The 20,505-nt window shown below is 42.4% G+C and overlaps 1 protein-coding gene across 8 annotated transcripts in view; it reads left to right on the plus strand.

Moving 5' to 3' along the window:
• MEIS1 (Meis homeobox 1) overlaps positions 1-20,505 on the plus strand; it is a 140,420-nt gene that overhangs the window by 18,460 nt on the left and 101,455 nt on the right. For all 8 annotated transcript variants that reach the window (XM_032652141.1, XM_032652142.1, XM_032652146.1 and 5 more), the window contains one exon: positions 10,140-10,251. In XM_032652141.1, coding sequence (XP_032508032.1) covers positions 10,140-10,251 — 112 coding nt within the window. The remainder of the gene's footprint in view (positions 1-10,139; positions 10,252-20,505) is intronic.

Genomic DNA, 20,505 nt, shown 5'->3' on the forward strand with positions numbered 1-20,505 from the left:
CTTTCAGGCTGGCGGTATCCCAAAAAAGTATATACACAATACAGGCTGTGCTGTGAGGGGGTAAGTCACTTCACCTCCCCAGGCCTCAGTTTTATCACCTGTAACATGGGGATAAAGAACCCACTTTACTGAGCTGCTTAAGAACTAAGTAAGAATGCACTTAAAGCATTTAAAACAGTAAACCGTAAACAGAACCTTACATCATATTTCATCTTCTTACCTGTACAGTCTGCCCAGCCTTCAACAACATGAATCTGATTTGGGGAGAGGAGATTGGGTAGTTGTTAATGGGGTGTGGTTTTATAGGCCATTATATAATCATAGAGTTTGAGCAAAATACTGTCTTAATTCCTTTTAGGAGGGGTGGCTATTATTCTGATTTCATCATAGTGTGAGAGGGGACTGGCCACTCAGATGTGTGGCCAAGATAGGACAGTGAATCACTACAGATTTGTTTTTAGGTTCAACTTCAAGTAACAGTTATGTGCAGATCTTGTGCTGAGTACTTTTTTCCCACATTTCTGAGTGCAAATGCTTCCTGGCTGAGGTCCAGTTGCTAACAAGATCTCAGTATCTACTTGTACTCAGGATACAATGTTTTTGGCCTTATCGGATGTTCTTTTTGCTAGGATGGTTGCCTAGAAAATTTGTGGTTTGAAGTTGTTATATATAGGACACTTTTGAGTTTATTTTATCTTAATTTGTTTGCAGAATGAGGCGCACTGAATACTGAGTTACAAATGTAAAGTAAAACATTGGGAAGCAGGCAGTCTTATGAAAGGAACTTGATAACACCAGGTATGCTGGCATGTAATTTACAGATTCTTCTGCCACTCCTATATAGCAGTGATAGAAAATCAGCTAAATTTCAGCGGAAAGTTCTCAGCAGATAAATGAAGAGTAAGGTTTGAATTACTTAGGTACAAATATTTGGAAATACAGAGGTGGCAGTTGGATTTGAGGTTTTTTGTTTTGTTTTTTTTAAACATTTAACTGTGAAATTATAGCTCACAGGTACAATTTCAGGAGTAAAGGCAGATAGAGTCAATATAGGAGTTTATTTTTATTAATACTATACCAGCCACAATACAATAGCATAGGAAAGGAAAGGTTATTAAAACGTAAATTACGTACTTTTACTAAGATTCCGAGCGTAATGAGGCTTTCACTTCTCTTTTGTTCTCCACAACAAACTGCTCAGGAGAATTTGAACATTCAGAGCACTTGAACCATCTTTAGTTCTGCATCTACTTTGCAGTTTTGAGATTTGGGTAAAACTGGTGTCACCTCTTGGTAGCAGTTTCCCTTTGGGTGTAATTTTCCTTTTTCTTTGTAATTGTCTGAATGTCCCTCCCCCATGTACGGATCTATATCCTCTTCTGAGACCACAGTGGGGTCACTAAGAGATGGTGTTGGCATTGATTCTCAATGTCGAAAAATTGGGCAAAATGTATCAGTGCTGTGTGGATTTCATAAGGAAAGCATTTTGAATATTTTGGGTGGTGTTTTACATCTGTCGTCATTTTCCTTCGCATTGTCAATTCATGTATAATTTCCTGGATGAATGATTTCAACTCTGCAGATTAGTAATGACCCGAGAGTGTCAGAGTTGTGACCTAAAAGATATTGGGCTGCGGGAAAGTAGGATTTTAAGGAGCTTTCGGGGAGTGACCCATCGTGCTGGGCCTGAGCTTCCTAAGCTCACTGCCCTCCCTGCTGCCTTGAGTATTGGGAGAATGGGGCATGGATATTTGCAGGAGAGTAGGTAAAATAGTTAAGGACTAGGAGATTTAAAAAGTGTATCTGACTGCCTCGCTGCTTTAGATTCCATCACGATGTAATTAAAAACACTAAAATCTGTTCTCTCCACGTTCTTGTTCTTTTGCCCTATTCCTCATGCGTGTGATGGGTGCGTGGCACTGTGTATACATGAAAGTGCACTTGCGTGTCCCCCCATGTCTGAACCAGAGGCTTTGGTGGTTCCTGGAGCTCAGACAATCACCTGATACAAAACTTTTCATTTAAAGATGAAATTACTCCTTGGAGAATTTTCACCAAAGGCAAAAAAGCACAAAAATTCTTCTCCTCCTCTCTACACGCCCCATTACACAGAGATAGAGGATTTAATGTTTGAAGAATTAACGTTTTTGTAGGTTTCATTTGTGGGACGCGAGAGCTGGGAAATATAGAACTCAATGTAACAGATGCTGTCTCTGCCTCCACAAACTGCCCACTCCTCCTATCATGCAACGTGTGTGTATGTGTGTGTGTGTGTGTGTGTGTAAATGTATATACATATATATGTATACATATTTAAAGCAATACATCAGGGTTGCTAAGGTTTTAGAACTCTACCTTATTTGATGCTGAGTTAGACACACTTATGCTGTGCGTCAAGATACCGGCTGGCGCCAAGGTCGTGAGCAGCATAGTTAAGGGATAATTGAATAGTCCTTGAGGTGCATTTCTAGATGAGAAGTCCACAGTGGCAAATATGGTGGGGCTGGACCTGTGAGAAGAGGAAGGGTGGTGTCTTGGGGAGAGCCGCAGATCCTGAGAGGGGATGCTGGATTCCCATTGTCTCACCACGAATTTACCATCTGCCCGGAGTCACCAGAATTACCCTCAGGCCTCTATTAAGCGGGGAGAGGGGGTGGGTAATAAGCGCATTTTATCGCAGCATTAAAAGGGGGCCCAACAAGAACGCTGGCAGGCCGGCAGACTTGGCCAAGGCAGGTGGTAGAGGCGGGGACGGGGAAGGAAATGAGAAAAAGGAGAAGCGTGTGAGGGAGATAACCTTTGAAAGAGTCTGTCTCCCTGGCACGTGAAGGCCACACCAGGGACCGCCCCAGAGCCCGACAGAAATCTCCCGAACTTTATCATCTTGCAGCAGGACTGAGGGTGGACTTAGAAAAGGTTTTGCCTCCAGACCCTTCCCGAACACGTTTCAACGTGGCCCTGATCCGCGGTATGTGTGCAGGCTGCGGTCTTAATCTGTGAGCTTCTGGCGTTTAAAAACATACACAATCTTAAAAGGGAAGGGGGCAGTTTTACCGTGTTAAAACAAAGCATCCTGCTCAAACTTGTCCTGGTTAAATGCATTTTGCTTAGTGATTTCCAGGGATGTTTTTGGAAATCCGTATAAAGAATTTTACATTTTCTTGGAATTACCTGAATTTGCAGCTAGATAGTAGGTTTTGAGAGGAGCAGACTTTACTAGAGCAGGTTTCGCTAGAGCAGGACTCTAGCAAATTGAAGGCGCGATTTGGCGGCTGAGTGTGTAGAGAGCTTTCTGGTGTGTTTTGGTTATCAAGCAGATGCCAGTGGGAGCCACCAAGATCTTCAAACAGGAGTTTGAGCACAGCGGACCTTAGATACTCACAAATAAAAAATTCTCAGGATCCCCAGTTTCTCAGCTTCATGTACACACAGGTAACCTGTACTCCTTTTCATAGGAGGACCTGGACCCCTTTTGTCCTTACTGCTCCGTGTTTGGGTCTTTCTGGTGCCTTTTCTTCAGATGGCACCATTGGTTGAGAGACACATTGAAGAATCATACCTGCTGAAGTTATGTGCCTTTAAGGATCCTGAGAGACACTGTTTAGACGGAGGTGAGAAGTCTAGGGAGGGGGCCTAATTAGATGTGGCTAGGCTGGCGGTGTGGCATGGCGGCATTCGGTGAGCCCGTCGCCTCTGCCTCGTGGACCAGTGCAGGTATGTGTGTGCACATGTGTGTGTGGATGTGTGCAGATGTCGGGGTGAGAGCACGTGTACACGCACACTGGTGGACTCCCCTGGTCTGGAGGGACTGGATTGTTCACTTGTAGAAGCGAGCCGGCTCTTTCAGGCCACTAGAGATCATTTACTAAAGAGGCCCCGGTGGTTTGAAAAAGTGAGTGTACTGCCCCAAAGAGAAAGCCTATTGATAGGTGCAGACTGAACTTCAGATTTTGAACACTGTGATCGTTTCATCAATTTCTACATAGCTGCTAGCTGACCTCTTCAGAATCAAGATCCCGAGACTCTCATTTATCCACCTTTTTTAAGTGGGACTGGTAGGGTAGAAATTTTGAAGGAAAAAAACCTCACTATTTGGGCCTGAAAAAAAACAAAAAATGATTCTGGCATCGTACCGATGTGATGAAAAACCAAGTGCAATAAAACGTCAAAGTGCTTCGTAGACTGTAAAGTGATTTATAAATATTAGGTATCAAATGAAACTCGATGAGGTGGGGAGGAGCAAAGCACCTGTAAAATCATGTTATTTGAAGGTGAAAATAAGATCAGTTTGCATCCCCTGAGCACACACCAGCTGGGAGATAGCCCAAGGCATAGCGAGCTGTACACGAAGCCAGCTCGGGTTAACCATTCTTTCCAGAAGGTCCATAAACTGAATACACCTGTATGTAGATATTTCAGGGTTGACTAGGTCACCGTACGTTGTTCCATTAGGATTGTTACTTTATTATTGTCGCATTAAAAGCTATGGTAGGTGCCACTGGCTGCACGCCTAGAAATTGATGTACGCTGTGTCTGCAGAGGAGTATTTTCTTAATCCTCATTTATGGATTAGGATGTTAAGGTTCTGGAGGTTGTGACTTGTCTTCAGACCATGTAAGTGGTCCAGGATGTGTCTGGCTTCAAATTTACTTTCTTCTGCCTGTGTTTTCTTGCAACAAAATATTCTTATATTATATTTTTAGAGTGGTGTACGTTTGTGTGAATGCAAGTATGGCAGGTGTTTTTTAATTGTGCAAGTCTTTTTTAAATGTTTTATGATGTTTAATATAGGGGATCACAGTATCAGGTGCCAATAGACATCCTGTATAAATCACTTGTTATTCATGTATGCATTCCAGAACATATTTGCATCTAATGTGTCTAATGGCATTTTCCTGGGATGGAGGGCATTGGGATGAAGAAGATATAGTCCAAGACTTCAGAACATTTATAGTGTAGAATTATAGACAGGCTCAACAGGTCATCACAAAACAATATGAGAGTGAAATGAGAGAGGTGTGCAAGAGGTACTCTCAGTGCTCGGGGAGGGGAGCCTCACTCATCCTGGGGGAAGGTTGTGCCTGTATCAGGGAAGGCTTTCTGGGGTGGTGATATCTGAACTGTGTAGGAGGTAATCAGGGGCCAGGTACAGCAGCGCAGGGCATTCCAGGCAGGGGAGAAGGATGAGGGCCCAGAGGGAGAAGTTGAACATATCTGCCAGAAATCACATGCTGAGCACAAGGAACAAGGAGAGGAATGGTCCCCAGAGGGTAGACTATGAAGGGCTTTGTGTGCCAGGTTAAGGACCCAAAAATGTATTCGGTAGGCAGTAGGGAGCAATTCATTTATTCAACAAACATTTCCTGAGTGGCACTGTGCTTGATACGCAGGATGCAATGGTGAACAAAACAGACAGACACCAGTTCCTATCCTCGTGGAGCTTATATTCCAGTGAAATTGAACTCTTTTAAAGCTGGGGAGTGATTTGGCTTGAACTCTTTAGTGCCGTGAGGGCTTTAACAAGAACAGTAATCACTAAGATGAAACGTGAGAGAAAGGGATGAGACTTGATGACTGATTGGATGGGAAGTTTGTGTGAGAGAGCGAGAGAGAAAGGTGTCATGCGTGGTTCTCACAGATGGTTTATACTAGGGGTCCCCAAGCCCTGGGTCACATAGCAGGAGGTCAGCAGTGGGTGAGCGAGTGAAGCTTCCTCTGCCACTCACCATTGCTCACATTACCCCCTGGACCATCCCCCCCCCAACCACGTCCGTGGAAGAATTGTCTTCCACGAAACCGGTCCCTGGTACCAAAATGGTCGGGGGCCAATGGCTTATACCATGGGTGGATGGGGTTATACCCACTAGGATCAAGAACAAATAGGAATAAGTCGGGGGTTTGGTGGGGAGACGAAGAGTTTAACTTTGGACTTGTTGAGTCCTTCGTATGGAGTTGGCTTCACAGGCAGTTGGGCATACAAGTCTAAAGCCCAAAGAAGAGGTCCAGAGACACAAATTTCAGACCATATGGGTGACACCTCAAATCACAGTGGTGAAAAGAATCATCTTGAGGAAAATGTGGAACGTGATACGAGGACTTAAAGGATGTCCAAAATTAAGGCATAAATGGAAAAAGGATTCAGGAAGGGAAGAAGAAAAAAAGTCACCAATGGATGGCTTTATTCAGGGGGAAGGATAGGTTGGAAAGTTGCAGTTTGTCTGTTATGTTGGTGGAACGGTCACAAAGCATTGATTGAGGCCCAAGCATGCACTATATACTGTGCTGAGCCAGGAAAGAACAAGATGGGGACGATTCTCCTCCCTCGCCCTGGAGGAGCCTGTAGTCAAGGGGGTCATTGCTTCTATTTCACTACCAGATACCAGTACAATTGCCTTATCAATAAAATATACCACTTGATGAATTTTAGCCTATCATTTTTTTTTTTAAAAACCCTTATTTTCGAACGTTCTTGAGTAGTAGTAGAGGAATGGGAGTGTGGAGTGTTCAGGCTGTTGAAGAGAGAAAAAAAATGGGGAGAATCACAGACTCGCTTCAAATATTTAAAATGACTGCCTTTTGGGGGCCCCAGAACTAGACAAACTGTAAGTGGAAATTAAAGGGAAATTAAATTGGTTTCCATATTATGTGATATATTTATCCATTGACTAAGGACTTTCTGATGGAGCAAAGCCCCTAGCTGGCTGCCTCCATTTATGACATATGAAATGATGCCCGGAGGATCGTTGGCTTTCAATGTCAAGTTAGAATGCAGACTCCATGATCTTTAAGGTCTTTCTAGCCCTGGTTTTTCCATCTAGCCCTGTGAACATCTCCTAGAGAAATGGTTCTCAAACTTTCAAAGAATCGCATACTCCTTTGAGAATCCGGGGAAAAGTTATGGACACTATCCCCAGGAGGGAAAAATGCAAGTATGTACATAACACAATTATTGTTAATGCAAGATCCCCAGCTGAGGTCTTCTGTAGGAGGTCCATGGACTTCAGGTTAGGACCTCTTGTCTTAATGGATTTCTGATAGATGAAAACATAGACTTTGCTTACTCTGAAATTACGTACATTGAAGAAAAGGGCTCTTTGGGACTTAATTTAGAGCCATGACTGAGGTTTGCTATACATCTAAGGCAATGCATCATTGATTTCATTCTGTCAGCCTTACTTTACAAGTGGCCCCAAGCAACTCACAACTTCACAGATATATGTCCATAATCAAATGCACATATTTTATTTAAAAAATAATAACGGTGTTGTTTGGTGTAACTGCGTATAGTCAGAGAGATATGTTATCGTAACTGAGATTCTCTGGTAGGTGGATTTGGGGGGAGTTCTTTCTGATTAGAGCTGTCTTACATATTTGTACTAGAAGAGTTCATGAGCTATTTCTGATACTTAGACTTTAATCACGCTTAATGAGCTGAACTAAGCATAATTCTTGTTCTGTTTTGGTAACCTTGTGGATTTCTCCTAACGCTCAGTTTTGTATGACTACAGTGTTCTTGAAATGCTAATACCCCAAATGCTAATTCAAGGGAGGACCACAAAAGTTAGATTTCATTTCAGAGAAGCGCATTCAGTATCACAGGCCTTTCTGGAAGAGAAAGGCTGTGAGAAGAATGATATTAGGTGGAAAAGATTGGCTCCTACCTTTGGCGAGCAAACAAATTTAAACATATAGGTTGCACAAAATTTGGATAAACTGAGGTGGAATCCAACATTTCTTGCATGAATGCCTGTATAATGTGGCGATAGCTGTGAGAAAAGAGGAGCCCGGCATCTAAGACCCAACACAATGAAAATGCAATGAATCGGAATGCCTCACAGATCATAGCGGAATCAGAATTTCCAGCAAGGAAAATCTTTTCATGGTGAATTAAGTGGTGGATGAAGAAAAATGGTGATGAAAAAAGGTAGGCACAGATCACAAACACTGGGCTCAGGGCTCAGGGCTGAAGATTTAAGAACCTTAGCTAAAGCTATGCAGAATAGAATGTGGAAAATTGAATTTACTAAACAATTAAGCATTGAATTAATCTACATCCTGCACAGTAGAAAAGTGGGGGAGGGAGCAGGGCAGAGCTGAATAAATCAGTGGAGCTCATTAAAAGATAGTGAATATATCAGGTCTGTTGCAGCATAAAGGAGGACAGTTTCCTGTGTAACATGGAACCAATCTTTGGTTCGAAGTCACCTTTCTGGAGTCCCAGTCTTAATCAGATTAACAGACATGCTTCTGATGAGGTTAGTCTGTTGCTCTGTATTTCAGCTTATTATCGCTAGCTTTTCTATTAATTACAAGTCAGATCACCAGTCCACAACAGTAGTGAGGGACAACATAAATAAAATGAGAGTGCCCGGGAGATGTCACTCGCAGGATCTCATGCATCCTGAAACTCCCACGGGTTCCTGCAGCCTCCCACATGCCTTGCCGGTCTTTTGTTCAATTACAGTTAATGCAATAGTTTGCCATTTTCTCCTTCTAATTATATTTTCAAGTGGGATTTGTAGCACATAGAAAAACATCCTTTTACATGTCGAGGCACCGGGGTTTTGTGCCTGGCATTGTCTGTCCCCTGGGTGCTGTACCATTCTTTCTGCAGAGCTCTGAATAAACAAGTCCCCCTTTTAGAGCTGCAGTTGTACAAACTGAAAATTTATGCATTAACTGTTTGCATTCTGAGCATGTGTTCCAGATTGCGTCTTACAGCATTCTTTTGGCATGCTGCAGAATGCGTGTTTGTCAGAAGCACTTCTTTCACAGCTCACATATCTTTCAATCACAGAATCAGCGGATCAATTAGCACTGCTTTTGAGAATATGCATAAATGGTTGAATCAAATACACAAGTGGCGCGTATCTTTCTGTGACTTTATTTCATTTTTGGGGCTGCGGTAATCGTTTGGCCAAGATTACAGAGCAGGTGGCAGGCAAACATCCTTTTCAGGAACAGTGAACCTCTTCCTTTGATTCTTATATAGCACGACTCTTAGATGGGATCTTTACTTTTCTCTCCCTGGGTGTCTGAAACATTTTGATCTACTCAGTTCTTCTTATCTTCTCTGGGATATGGAAATACTTTTCAAGAAATAAGCAAAGAGTCTTTGGTTTTGCTAGGCATATTTAAAATGTTGGGAGGGTCAGTAACTTCACTACTGCACAGTCAGGAACCATGACATTCAATGACCGAAATGATGTAGACATATTTTACATACAAGGTCATCGTGCTGTCCCGCTGGTAATCTTGAAGACAAATATCCCTTCCTAGCCAAGAATCAGCTTTCTACTCTGCATCATCCCTACTGTGCAGGATGACCAGTGACTCATAAGGCTGTTTCTGAAAGCTAGCGCTAAAAGCTAATCAAAATCTTTTCTGGTGATAAAGGGAGATTTGGGAGAAGAGTCGCCATGATTGTCTTCCCCAAGAATTTAATTTACAGCCAGTTTTTTCCTATCTGAATGATACTTTCAAATACACCCAGTGATAAGAAGCAACATCTGTTTTCCCTTCAATAGTACAAGAAGGCTCGGCATGGGGCTGAGTGTACACAGTCCACGTGAATCTATTGTTATTCTCATTTCTTTTTGTCCCCGTGCCTGGTCCATTTGCCATGTACCATCCGGCAAACAGCTGACACATCCTAGCTATTATGGACCCCGGCCTAATTGTGAGGTCTTAAAAGCTCTGCCATGTTTGCCTTCTAGGATGAATCAGAAGCCTCTACACACCGCAGTGTTACAGACCACCACTCTCATTTTGCACTTTCAGAGTAGCAGACTATTGTACCAGAGGGTTGCTTGACATTAAAAATACAGTCAGAATGAAGAGGCAGCGGTGTCCCCCTCCCCCCTTCTTTGCCGGGAATGTTTTTGTTTTCCTCAGTAATAAAGCATGCAATTACTTACAGAATAACTATCGGTAGACATTATTTTAGCTTCGAAGCAGAAATTGGCAAATTTTAGATGCACCAGTGGAGCTCTGAGCTGGCACCATTAGTGTAGGGGGACGGGAAAGATGACGTGGTTGTCCATTCCAGCCCTCCACCACTTTGACACTGTGCGAGGGGACCCTACCGGGACCGTGTTAACAGACCACTCTATTCAGATGTCTGCTTTGTGCCCTCACAGCCCTCTTGGAACAGAGATCACGATGACACGGCATCTACCCGCTCAGGAGGAACCCCGGGCCCTTCCAGCGGGGGCCACACATCACACAGTGGGGATAACAGCAGTGAGCAAGGTAGGAGAGCTGTTCTTGTTCTCTTGCTACTTGTGTCATTTTTCAGGGTTGAAAAATTAGAAATGTCTGGTGAGGGACTCTTTATACAGGTTTTCCTAGAACTCTTTATTACAGTTTTTCCTATAAACCCCGTGTAATATGAGAACCGGCTCATCTTATTTTATTCCTCTCGACCCCCTTCTTCTTTCTCTGCCAGACCAGCTGCCTAGCTGCCTGTCACCTGGCCACCTCCATAAAACAGGGTCAGTGAATGGACTGAGCAGAGAAGTAGATGAGACATTCGAATGTGTGGAAATAGTATGCCACTAATACCCTGCTCTACAAATAAAAAAGTGTTATTACTACTTACCCTTAGAGGCTTTTCAAGAGATCATGAAGAAACACCCACTAGGATTCCAACTGAACAATGTCTTAAGATGCCGAGAAGGCAGTGGGCCTTTTAGAAACCCATGCCGGGCTTCCCTCTTCACTGGGTTGAAGCCATTTTTCTGGATTTACTTATTTGAATCTCTTAAGTGCTTGGCTTCGTGGCAAAGTCAGACTAAAGGGAATTAGGATGAAATGGCAAGAATCCAGATCAATTTCATTTGTGTGGTTCTTGGAATGCACACACCTGTATGTGCATTTGGGTGTCCATGGATGTGCATGTCTGACTATAACAGGTAGCAGATAAAGTTTAAACAGAAAGCTAAGCTTCAGCAGTAAGGTGAATGAGGATTTAGATGTCTTGTACTGCTTCTGAGGAGAACTACTGCAGGGTATTTTGTGTTCAGTTCATGCAACCGAAGAGAGTATTCTCTCTCTGAATATAAAAAGACGGCTTTATTGAAGTTGACTGAGCCCGCAGTAGGTACATACTTTAAAATCCGGTTTTATGATCATGTTTCACTGGAGTGCTGTTTTCCAACAAAAGAATTGTGTTTTCTAACCGACCTGGGCTATACCAATTAAAATTGCAAAGTCTACGATGAATTGAACACGATTAATTTGACAACAGAAACAGAAAAGTTCTTTTTTGGCGGGAGGGGTGGCAGATGTATGCTATTTGGACTGGAGATAACTTCTACACATAGAATTTTAAGCATTTGAGATATTTTATTGCTCAGAGAAAAGTTGCTGATTTCATCGCAACTGTAAGTCTAGCAAAAATGGAGCCTGGAAGAGTAAACTGGTTCAGAGCTGAGGCAGAAACTGGTAACCTCTGACCTCTGCCTTTTACTGGAAAACGATATGCAGCAAAAATCCACGGGGCCTACTTCCTTTCAAGTGTGCGTATGTCTATGTTATGGTGTTGCTGTTCACAGCACTATAGCTAAGATGAGGTCAGCATTTCCATATGAAGCCCTACTTTCAGAATTCAGCTTGCACCAAGAGTTTTCAGGAGGGTGTAGATGGACTCTCGATTCTTTTTCCTGTACTCCAGAGTTGCTACATGGGGTCGTAGCCTAGTGTTTTGTTTGTTTGTTTGTTTTTCTTTTTCACGTCTTGCTTTTTAAGGCTACCGTCAGGAGGGTCGTTTGGCTGCTACTTTGAAGGCTTGTAAACTGCTGAAATGCATTTGTTTAAAACGGAAACATGAGTTTTCTTAAACATCATCTGATAAAAGGACTTTCAGAGGGCAAATGCCCCACCCCAGTTCTTCCCCTCTGACCTGTGGGAACAAGGAATCAGGAATTTCTCAGGTTCCTTTCTCCTTCAACACGTGTTCTCTAAAGGCCAATTTAACCGTGAATGTGACTGTAAGCCGTATACCCTTCACGTTACCAGAGTTTTCCACTTACATCTGTTTTTTCATATAAGACCACCACCTCGTTTTTCTTTTTTAAAGCATTTTCATATACATAGTCTCGTTGGAATGACCTCAGTTGAACCTGCCCAAAACAACTCTGGTGGCAGATAAAACAGGTCTAGCCCCATTCGACAGAGGAGGGACAGAAGCTGTGGGTGAGCTGAGCGATTTGTTGAAGCCCTGGTGCAGCATCAGGCCTAAAAGTTCAGGCCTGCCCCTCCCCGCCCCCGGCCCGCCCCTCCCCGCACTGCCCTCTCCTGGGCAGTGCGATTTATTCCCTGCTAAACGCGGAATGATGCCTGGAAGTGTTGCTGTAAAAACTTCGGTGCATTTCCATGCCAACCACAACGCTTCTCAACTCTCTTTTTCATCCCTGGGACCTGTGGAGCTGGGTCTTTGTGCAGCCTTCGGATTAGCTGTGCACAGTGGCTTTTCCGTGTTCTCCTGTCTGCCTTTTCTGGCAGGCATGGATGTGTAAGCCGTGCCAGCAATTGGCCTGTAGTGCATGTCCTAAATAGTTATTTACACAGTTTGAGTCCATTTTAGTCAACTGGGTAAATAACAGCCCTCTTCAAAAGATTTATAAATCCATAAATATGTCTTTATACATACCCAATAGACAGAAATAACTCAATCTGTCAAGAACATATCCAAAGAGGTGTTTCCCTCACAGATGGGAGTAATACGTATTTTAAAACTTTCTCTGCTGTATTATTTGTACCGCATTTCTTTTCTCCTCATTCCTTTTCAATGTTTGCCACTTCATTATGGCACCCAGGGTACAAAAAAAAGAAATCCCCTAGGCTTTGGTCCTCTGTTAAATAACCTTGTCTGTGGTACAAGGTGGGCATGTAACAGGCTCTGTCCTGTTCTTCTGGACTTTCAAAGTAAAGCAAAGAAAATCGGTCATCCAGGAAGTTTGTAATGTTCTGACAGATTTCAAAATACAGTAACAGTTCCTAGTTAGAGTTCCAGCAATTTGGGGGATTTTTGAGCGTCTGACGATTTGCCAAATGAGTGGCTCTTGGGGTTGATAGAGTAGTTTGAGTCCACATTTTTTACCTAAGCATAAAAAAGTAAAGTACAAAATCCAGCCCTGGGCGTTCTGAAGAGCATATATGTGAAGTATGTAATCAGAAAATGTGAAAGATATTATTATTATTCAGGGATTTGATGTTTATTCATGATTTACAGAATATATCTCTCCCCCAACTCAAATTATTTATCATGGTAACTCTTCTTAATGGCATCTACATTCATTTCATATGAACACTTGTGGCCCCCTGCAGGAAATCGATTCTTTAATAGCAGAGCGCCTTTAAATGGGCATTTAAAAGGAAGGCCTAACATCTGTGTTTGGTTGGGGATTCTGCTGCTGCGGCTGGGACATTGATTTTGTCTACTTTTTAACTTCCTCAAAGCACTTCCAAAGATATGAGATTGGATTCTTATTTTCTCACTGTCAATGATTTGCTATTTTCCCATTTCAGAAGAGAGAAAAGTAAAGCTCAGAAATATTGAAGTGAGTCACCGTGAGAGTCACCTCCGGATCTTGGTCTCTTCCCTTTGTAACTACTTTAGGATGGGGTGTTTTCAGGACCCCCCCAAGCAGAGTCTCATAAGATGAGGTGCACATTGGCAGATACTGTTCTCTTTCATGTGTCTTTTTCCATCCTACTGTGTGTGGCTGCCCTACTGACCATAATCAGGGTCTACTGTAGGAAGCGTGTAGTCTGGACAGGGAGAACACCAAGCAAATCTGGTGCCTTTCCCCACCGGATTGTACTCCTCCCCAGGAGGGCTGCCGCGGACACTGTAACCCATGAGCAGCCTTAGCTGTGCTTGACCACATTTTGAGTTTGGGCACATCTCTGTTTTGGGTTGAAAGTCAAGAGAGACGAATACATGATAGTAATAAAATAATAAAATAACGTATTACGGGGCTGTCAGTCAGTGTAGGTATTTCATCCGTCACTTTGTAGAGGAGGTCACTGGAGGTTCAGAGAGGCTGAGAGACTTACCGAAAGTCACATACTGGTTGGTGGTACAGTAGGGACTTGAACCCGTACCGTCTGACTCCAAAGCCCAAGCTTCTATTTGATGTGATACTGGAGTGGGAAACAGATCATTCGAGGGCCATTCTTTCTGTTATCGATTCAGGGACTCTTCCCCCAGTGTCTGCACTGGGCCTGGCACTCCGCTCTGTAACAGTGACAGAGCTGTGAATAAAACAGAATCAGTATTAGCCTCAAGGGGGTTCTACTCTGCCGGGGACTGAGAATCCAGTTTTGTGTGCTGAGCAGAATGACGCTCGAGCTATTTACAGAGAAGCAGGATGATGGATATGATTCATTTGTATTATGTATTAAGAGCCTCTACCATTTCACTCATTCTGAAATTTATTGAATTGAGAAGAGGAGCCTACAAAACAAGTGAAGACATTTCTCTTGCAGAACGTTTCCCACTTCAAGCTCATCTCGTTTTCCTCTTTTGTGAGGATAAAGAAAGTCTTATTTCTACATAGAAATTTGATGTGAAGCATTTCAGCCCTAAAGGACTTGACTTGGTCTCTAGAACTTCTAAAACGCACTTACGAACTTCTTTGGGGGCCAGGACTCAGATCAACAATAGTATCTTTGCTCCCACTAAAAAAAAAAAAAAAAAATAAGCAAAACCAGCATGTTTCTGTAAAGAGGAACAATTGAAAAGCATTGCTATTTCTTTATAATAAAATGTTATCAGTAGCGGCCAGTGCCTCCCACTGTCCGTCCCCTCCCCTCCCCTCCACACCAGCTTTTGTAGGAGTTCAGGCAACCTATAGGCAGAAGGCAGTTCCATTTATTATTGAAGGGAATCTCGAGGCGGTCGTTTCAGACCTGTGAAGCCAGCAGGCAGAGCTGGGTGAGAGGGAGCGGGGGTGTGGGGCAGGGAGAGGGATGTAGGGAAGGGCCGCATTTTGTTCCAGATGACTAAGCAACGATTTATATACCCGCTCGTCCTTTTACATGAAGAAGAAAAGTAATAACAGCCCAAACCCAGGCATTTGAAACAGTCAGCTGTCTGATGAATAATGGGATAGGTGGGAAGGAGCTCTCTGATTGGATGTCTTAATGAGCAATTTCGCACAGAGTTTGGGCTGCTGTTCCCCTTGACCTTTGCCCTTTATTGACCAAACTGACACTTCATTTTTCACATACTTCCAATTATGTCTCGGCTTAAGTGTTGCCCTCCCTCCTTTATTTCTTTCCTATGGACAACTTGAGAGTAGTTGAGGCCACGGAAGATATTTTCATTTGAAAAACTACCGTAACAACTCAGGTTTAGGATACAATCTGTAATCCGCAGTTTTTCGGATGAAGACACAAAGTGAATACTGCTTGTTTTGAAACAGTTTTCTGTCTTTCTTTTTTTTTTTAATCTCAACTTATTTTAAAAACAAAATGTTTATAGTAACCTAAGAACCCTGAAAAGGAAGAAAAATGTTTAAAAAGTAGGGTTTTTTTTTTTTTTTTCCTTTCATCTGTCTGTTGGTCAGAGTGACTTGAATGGTTTTAGATCTGTTCACACTTACCTCTTAAGCCTTGTTCTTCTCCGGGAACTTCTTACATTTCAATGGCACTAGAATGCATATTGAAAAATATGCTTTGGTGAGAAGAGAAAAGGAAAATATAATTGTGACCACAGGCCTTAGCCCTTGGGCCACTGCAGCCCCGTGTGGTACTTGAGTTACATTTAATGTTGTATTCAAATTAAAGTGTGGTCTTTGCTTGCAGTGGCAGGCAGAATAGGAAAATGATTTCCTGATGGGAAAAGTCAGGTGTAAAAAAGAAAGGGGAAGTCATTACACGCTGCAAATCCATGTTATCCAAAGGTCCATATTATTAACTTATCAAACATGTTGAATTAGATGTATGGACAGAGAATTGTTTTCCCAAGAACACCCCATACTCTAGTCACCTTACCTTTTATTGACTCATTAAATGTGAGTAACCGTTTTCTATTCTCCATTTGCTTGACTTCTAGCATCGTGAAAGCAGATCATCTTAAAACAAAGAAAAATAACTTCATCATCTAAAAGTCATAACTGTTTATTTAGGGGCATGAACTTGGCCATGAGTGTTTTCACAGAAAGTGCGTCTTCTCACTATTAGGCTACATCGGTAGTAAACCTGGTCATTGCTTTTCATCTTAAACAACTGAAAAATTCATTTGAAATTATTTACTCCCAAATAGATTTCCCTCTAACACAGAAGTATTTGTCTCAAGTAGATGAAGTGTTACCTACTTTATTATGTAGCCCTCTGGCATATCCATCGCATATTTTTACTATAATACGGTAATAAAAGAATGTAAAAGGCAGACAAAGGTTCTATCTTTTTCTGTAAGGTGACCTCTGTTACCAAGTAACTGCTTTACTTATGAGCTTATTAAAAACTCAAAAAATGAGCTTTTCATACTTCACGGGCATTGATGTGAAAATGAGCTGTCCTGTGAGTAGTTTTCTTGATCATTTTTAGAACAATTGATTAGCCAAAGAGCTCTGTCATTAGTTGACATTGACTGATAGCAATTTGTCACGAGCTCTGAAGGTCAGCTAGACAGTTGGAGTTTCAGCCTGCTTTTGATTGACCTTTACAGAGTCCATCCTCATGTGACTGGGTTTGAATGGGTCTGACCCTCTTTTGGAAAAGGCAGGGTATTAGTCAGCAGGATCATTTCGTATATTTTCTGTTGATTGCTCATTTTTATTTATGTGTGAACTCAAGGTCTGGATAGCTCATCACATTTTGTACTCTAGTTTTTGAAACTTAAAAGAGGTGTGATATTTGTTAAGTATGGCCTTAAAACCACAATTCTGTTTTCCCTCTGGTTTGCAATGTTACGGTGGACTTGGTATGTGATGTAGACTTTGCTGCCTACACTTGCCGTTGTCACCGGTGCAGATACTGGGGTTTTGTTGCCTGTGATGGATTGGAATTTTGTTCTTGTTGTGATTGTTTCTTAAGAGATACCAACTCCAGCGTGGCTTGTAGGACTTCTGAAATTATACACCAGTTCTCTGACTTTCCTAGAATTAATGACATCAGTCTCTCAAGAATCCCGTGATAGTTTAAAAAGTGAGTGGTAAAGAATTCTGTGAATAATGATGTTATATCAGTTCATCAGGAAGTCCTACAGCCAGAAGGTATGAAAACTTTTTAGAGAGGTATCTTCTCTTCAGTTTCACTCAGTCTGCTGTAAATTAGAGAAAGCTTTTCTGGTTATAACAACATTGGCGTTTCAGCGAGAGTGGGATATATTTTCTATTGTAGTGGACCTGGAAGTTAATGATTCATAATGCTTAGTTCTTTCTTTCCAAGACCGTTAAGTATTTTTCAAAAGCACATCTCTTGTAGAAGAATATATTCCACTCTCGTATTAATAACATGCGTTTTACTGCCTTATGTAAATAATAAAAACGGTGACCTGAGCTTTAAAAACCCAGATCCTACTGTGTAATTATTTAATTCAGTTTCCAAATAAGGCCTTTTTTTCCTCTTATTCTCTCTCACCTTCCCTTCTTCTCTTGATTCTGCATTGGGTTTTAAACTATAAGCAATAACTTGTTTTTCAGGTCCATCCTCCTAGGCATTCCAGGGCCACCGCACAGCAGAAACATGTGTTTCAGTTTCTACCCAAGAAAATAAACCAGGAGAGAATCCATCGTCCCCAGTGGTGGATTCTTCACAGGGTGTCATTCTTGGCAAGGCAGAAGTGAGGAAGTTAATTTTAGGGAAGCATCCATTTAATACAGCCCAAGGAGATAAAAAGAGTTTAGAATTATAAGCACTTCTGCAGATGAGCCAAAATATGATCACAAGTTGTACTTAAGGAGGGAAATATAAATTTATGCATTCTAGTCAAGTCATCAAAAATGGATTAAGCACTGACTGTGTGGAAGGTGTGCTGTGTGAGGCTATAAAAATGAGTAGGTCATAGTAGTTGCCCTCACGAAGTTCGTGTGTGCTCCCAAGAGCATCAAGCATATGCAAGTGAAATATTTGCTAAATGCTGAATATTCTTAGGGAGCTGTGAGTGTGTTTATTTCACAACACACCAGTGACCCAGACACAGTGAACTCTGTGGTCAAGGCTGTTGACTGAAACACAGAGTGGGTAGGATTTGGCCTGACTTGCAGAGGGACACCTCTACCTTCGTCCTCTGACTGCCATATAAGTTCAGCATCTCTGGGCCCTATGAGGCCACTCTAGGGAACTTGGTTCAGTTTTCCCGCGTGGCCACCCGGGGCCTTTGCTGTTTGAACTAGTGGGGTCATCATTGCTTTCTCCACCTTTAGTCATGTGGCTGCTGACTCATACTGGTCTTCTTCAGGGGACCTTGGCATTTTCTGGGGGGAGGGGACCCCTTTGGCAATTTAGTGAAGTCAATGGATACCTAGTCAGAGTAATATTTTTATTAACACACAAAACAAAATACATAAGATTATAAGGGAAACTAATTATATTGAAATCCAGTTATCAAAATATTTTATTTTTAAAAATAAATAAATTTACTTATGGCTGCGTTGGGTCTTCATTGCTGCGCGCGGGCTTTCTCTAGTTGCGGTGAGCGTGGGCTGCTCTTCGTTGCGGTGCGCGGGCTTCCCATTGTGGTGGCTTCTCTTGTTGCAGAGCACGGGCTCTAGGCACGCAGGCTTCAGTAGTTGTGGCACGCAGGCTCAGTAGTTGTGGCTCACAGGCTCTAGAGCTCAGGCTCAGCAGTTGTGGTGCACAGGCTTAGTTGTTCCGTGGCATGTGGGATCTTCCCAGACCAGGGATTGAACCCGTGTCCCCTGCATTGGCAGGCGGATTCTTAACCACTGCGCCACCAGGGAAGTCCTAACAAAGTATTTTAAAACACAAATCGTAATATAGTGATATAAGTGCCTCGTTTTAATATGCATTAAGTAACAAGGTCTAGCAATAATTCTATTGTCTATCACGTTTTTGAAATAGTGATGAATGTAAATGGTGTCTTAAGATATTTGTAACAACTGTATTGTATTATGTGAATATGATTTCCATGGGTGACAAAGTCACAGGTCCTACTAATAGTTCTGTGGTTTGTTACGTTATCTAGATACACACTTGAAGTAAATGCTAATTGCAGTTAGAGGTTAGTGAGACTAAAAGGTGAATTTTTTTTTCCCTTCCAAGTACTTGGATCTTGTAAATTCTAACCATGGATCCCCTTGTAGTGGGAGGGTCTATGTAGTCCAGGTTAAAAACTTCTAAACTAATTTGTGTCATCTGCAGGAAGTATTCTGTGAACCCCCGGATTGGAGGAAGTGATCCTCTTCTGTGTTGTCAGGGCATCCTGTGTTTTATCGTTTCTCATATATTGAAAGGAGCCATTCATGCATCAGCCTCCCCAGGATGCCCCCTGGGAAGGGACTATGTCTTCTTCATCTTTAACTGTCCTGTGCCCAGCACAGTTATGACACACGGCCACTGATGGATAATTATTTATTGAAGAGGGTTGGGAACCCTCTCATGCTATCAAACTGTGATTACACTACATTCCCTCAGGACTGATTTCTTTTGGGTGCCAGATGGCTAATCTCACATGGTAATCTCTGTCAAAATGTAAGTAGATACGTAGGTCTTGTGCGTTCCCACCCGCAGAAAGGCATTTTAACCGGGGCACTCGAGGAAAGATTCGACAGGTAGCTCTTTCAGAAGTTGGTGGTAGATGGGTTTGGGGATGCACCTTAAATCACAGCATCCACATAGTTGCTGGTTCTGCCTACTCCTACACTTGAGTTCCATCCTCTGGCCCTGAATGGGCTTCCAGTAGAGGATGGGTGGGGACTGGCTACAGCATTTCGGTATCTTTTGAGGGATCTTAGGGTAGAGGTTAAGGATGAATTACAGGAGTAACTGTGCCACCCTGGGAGGACGCTTTTATGTCCTGTGCTGTTCCCAGCAGCAGACATGATTGCATCCCCTGGGATGTGATATTTAGCTCTTCTCCTGAATTTATCTCTCTCCCTCATGACTGCTAGCACTAATTAAGGATAGCGGTGGAGGTTTTGGCTGTTGGCCTAGCAAAAACTAACCCAAATAGTAAATTTATGCCAAGCATTTTCCTTAAAAAGAGGTGGGCGTTGTCTACCTCTTACATTGATTGGTCCCAGAAGTGTAGCTGATAAGTTGGGGTTTGCTCAAGTGTCTGGCTTTGTGGATTAGTTCAGTCTTGCAGACAATTTTCCGTAATTACTTAACCTAAAAGCATTCTGTTTGATTCGTACAATTAGCTTTAGCCTTCCCACATTTACCAATATCAACCCGTGTGCATTCCTAGACGAAGCTTATTTCATCTCCTAACAAAGAATGGAAGAGGTAGAACTTCCTTCTACTTATTCCCATATCAGGAGAAAAAGAGAACATGACCTTATCTAGAAAATCTTAAATTTTCTTCAAAAT

This window comes from Phocoena sinus, chromosome 13 (assembly GCF_008692025.1).
Source record: "Phocoena sinus isolate mPhoSin1 chromosome 13, mPhoSin1.pri, whole genome shotgun sequence".
Classification (NCBI taxonomy): Eukaryota; Metazoa; Chordata; class Mammalia; order Artiodactyla; family Phocoenidae; genus Phocoena; species Phocoena sinus.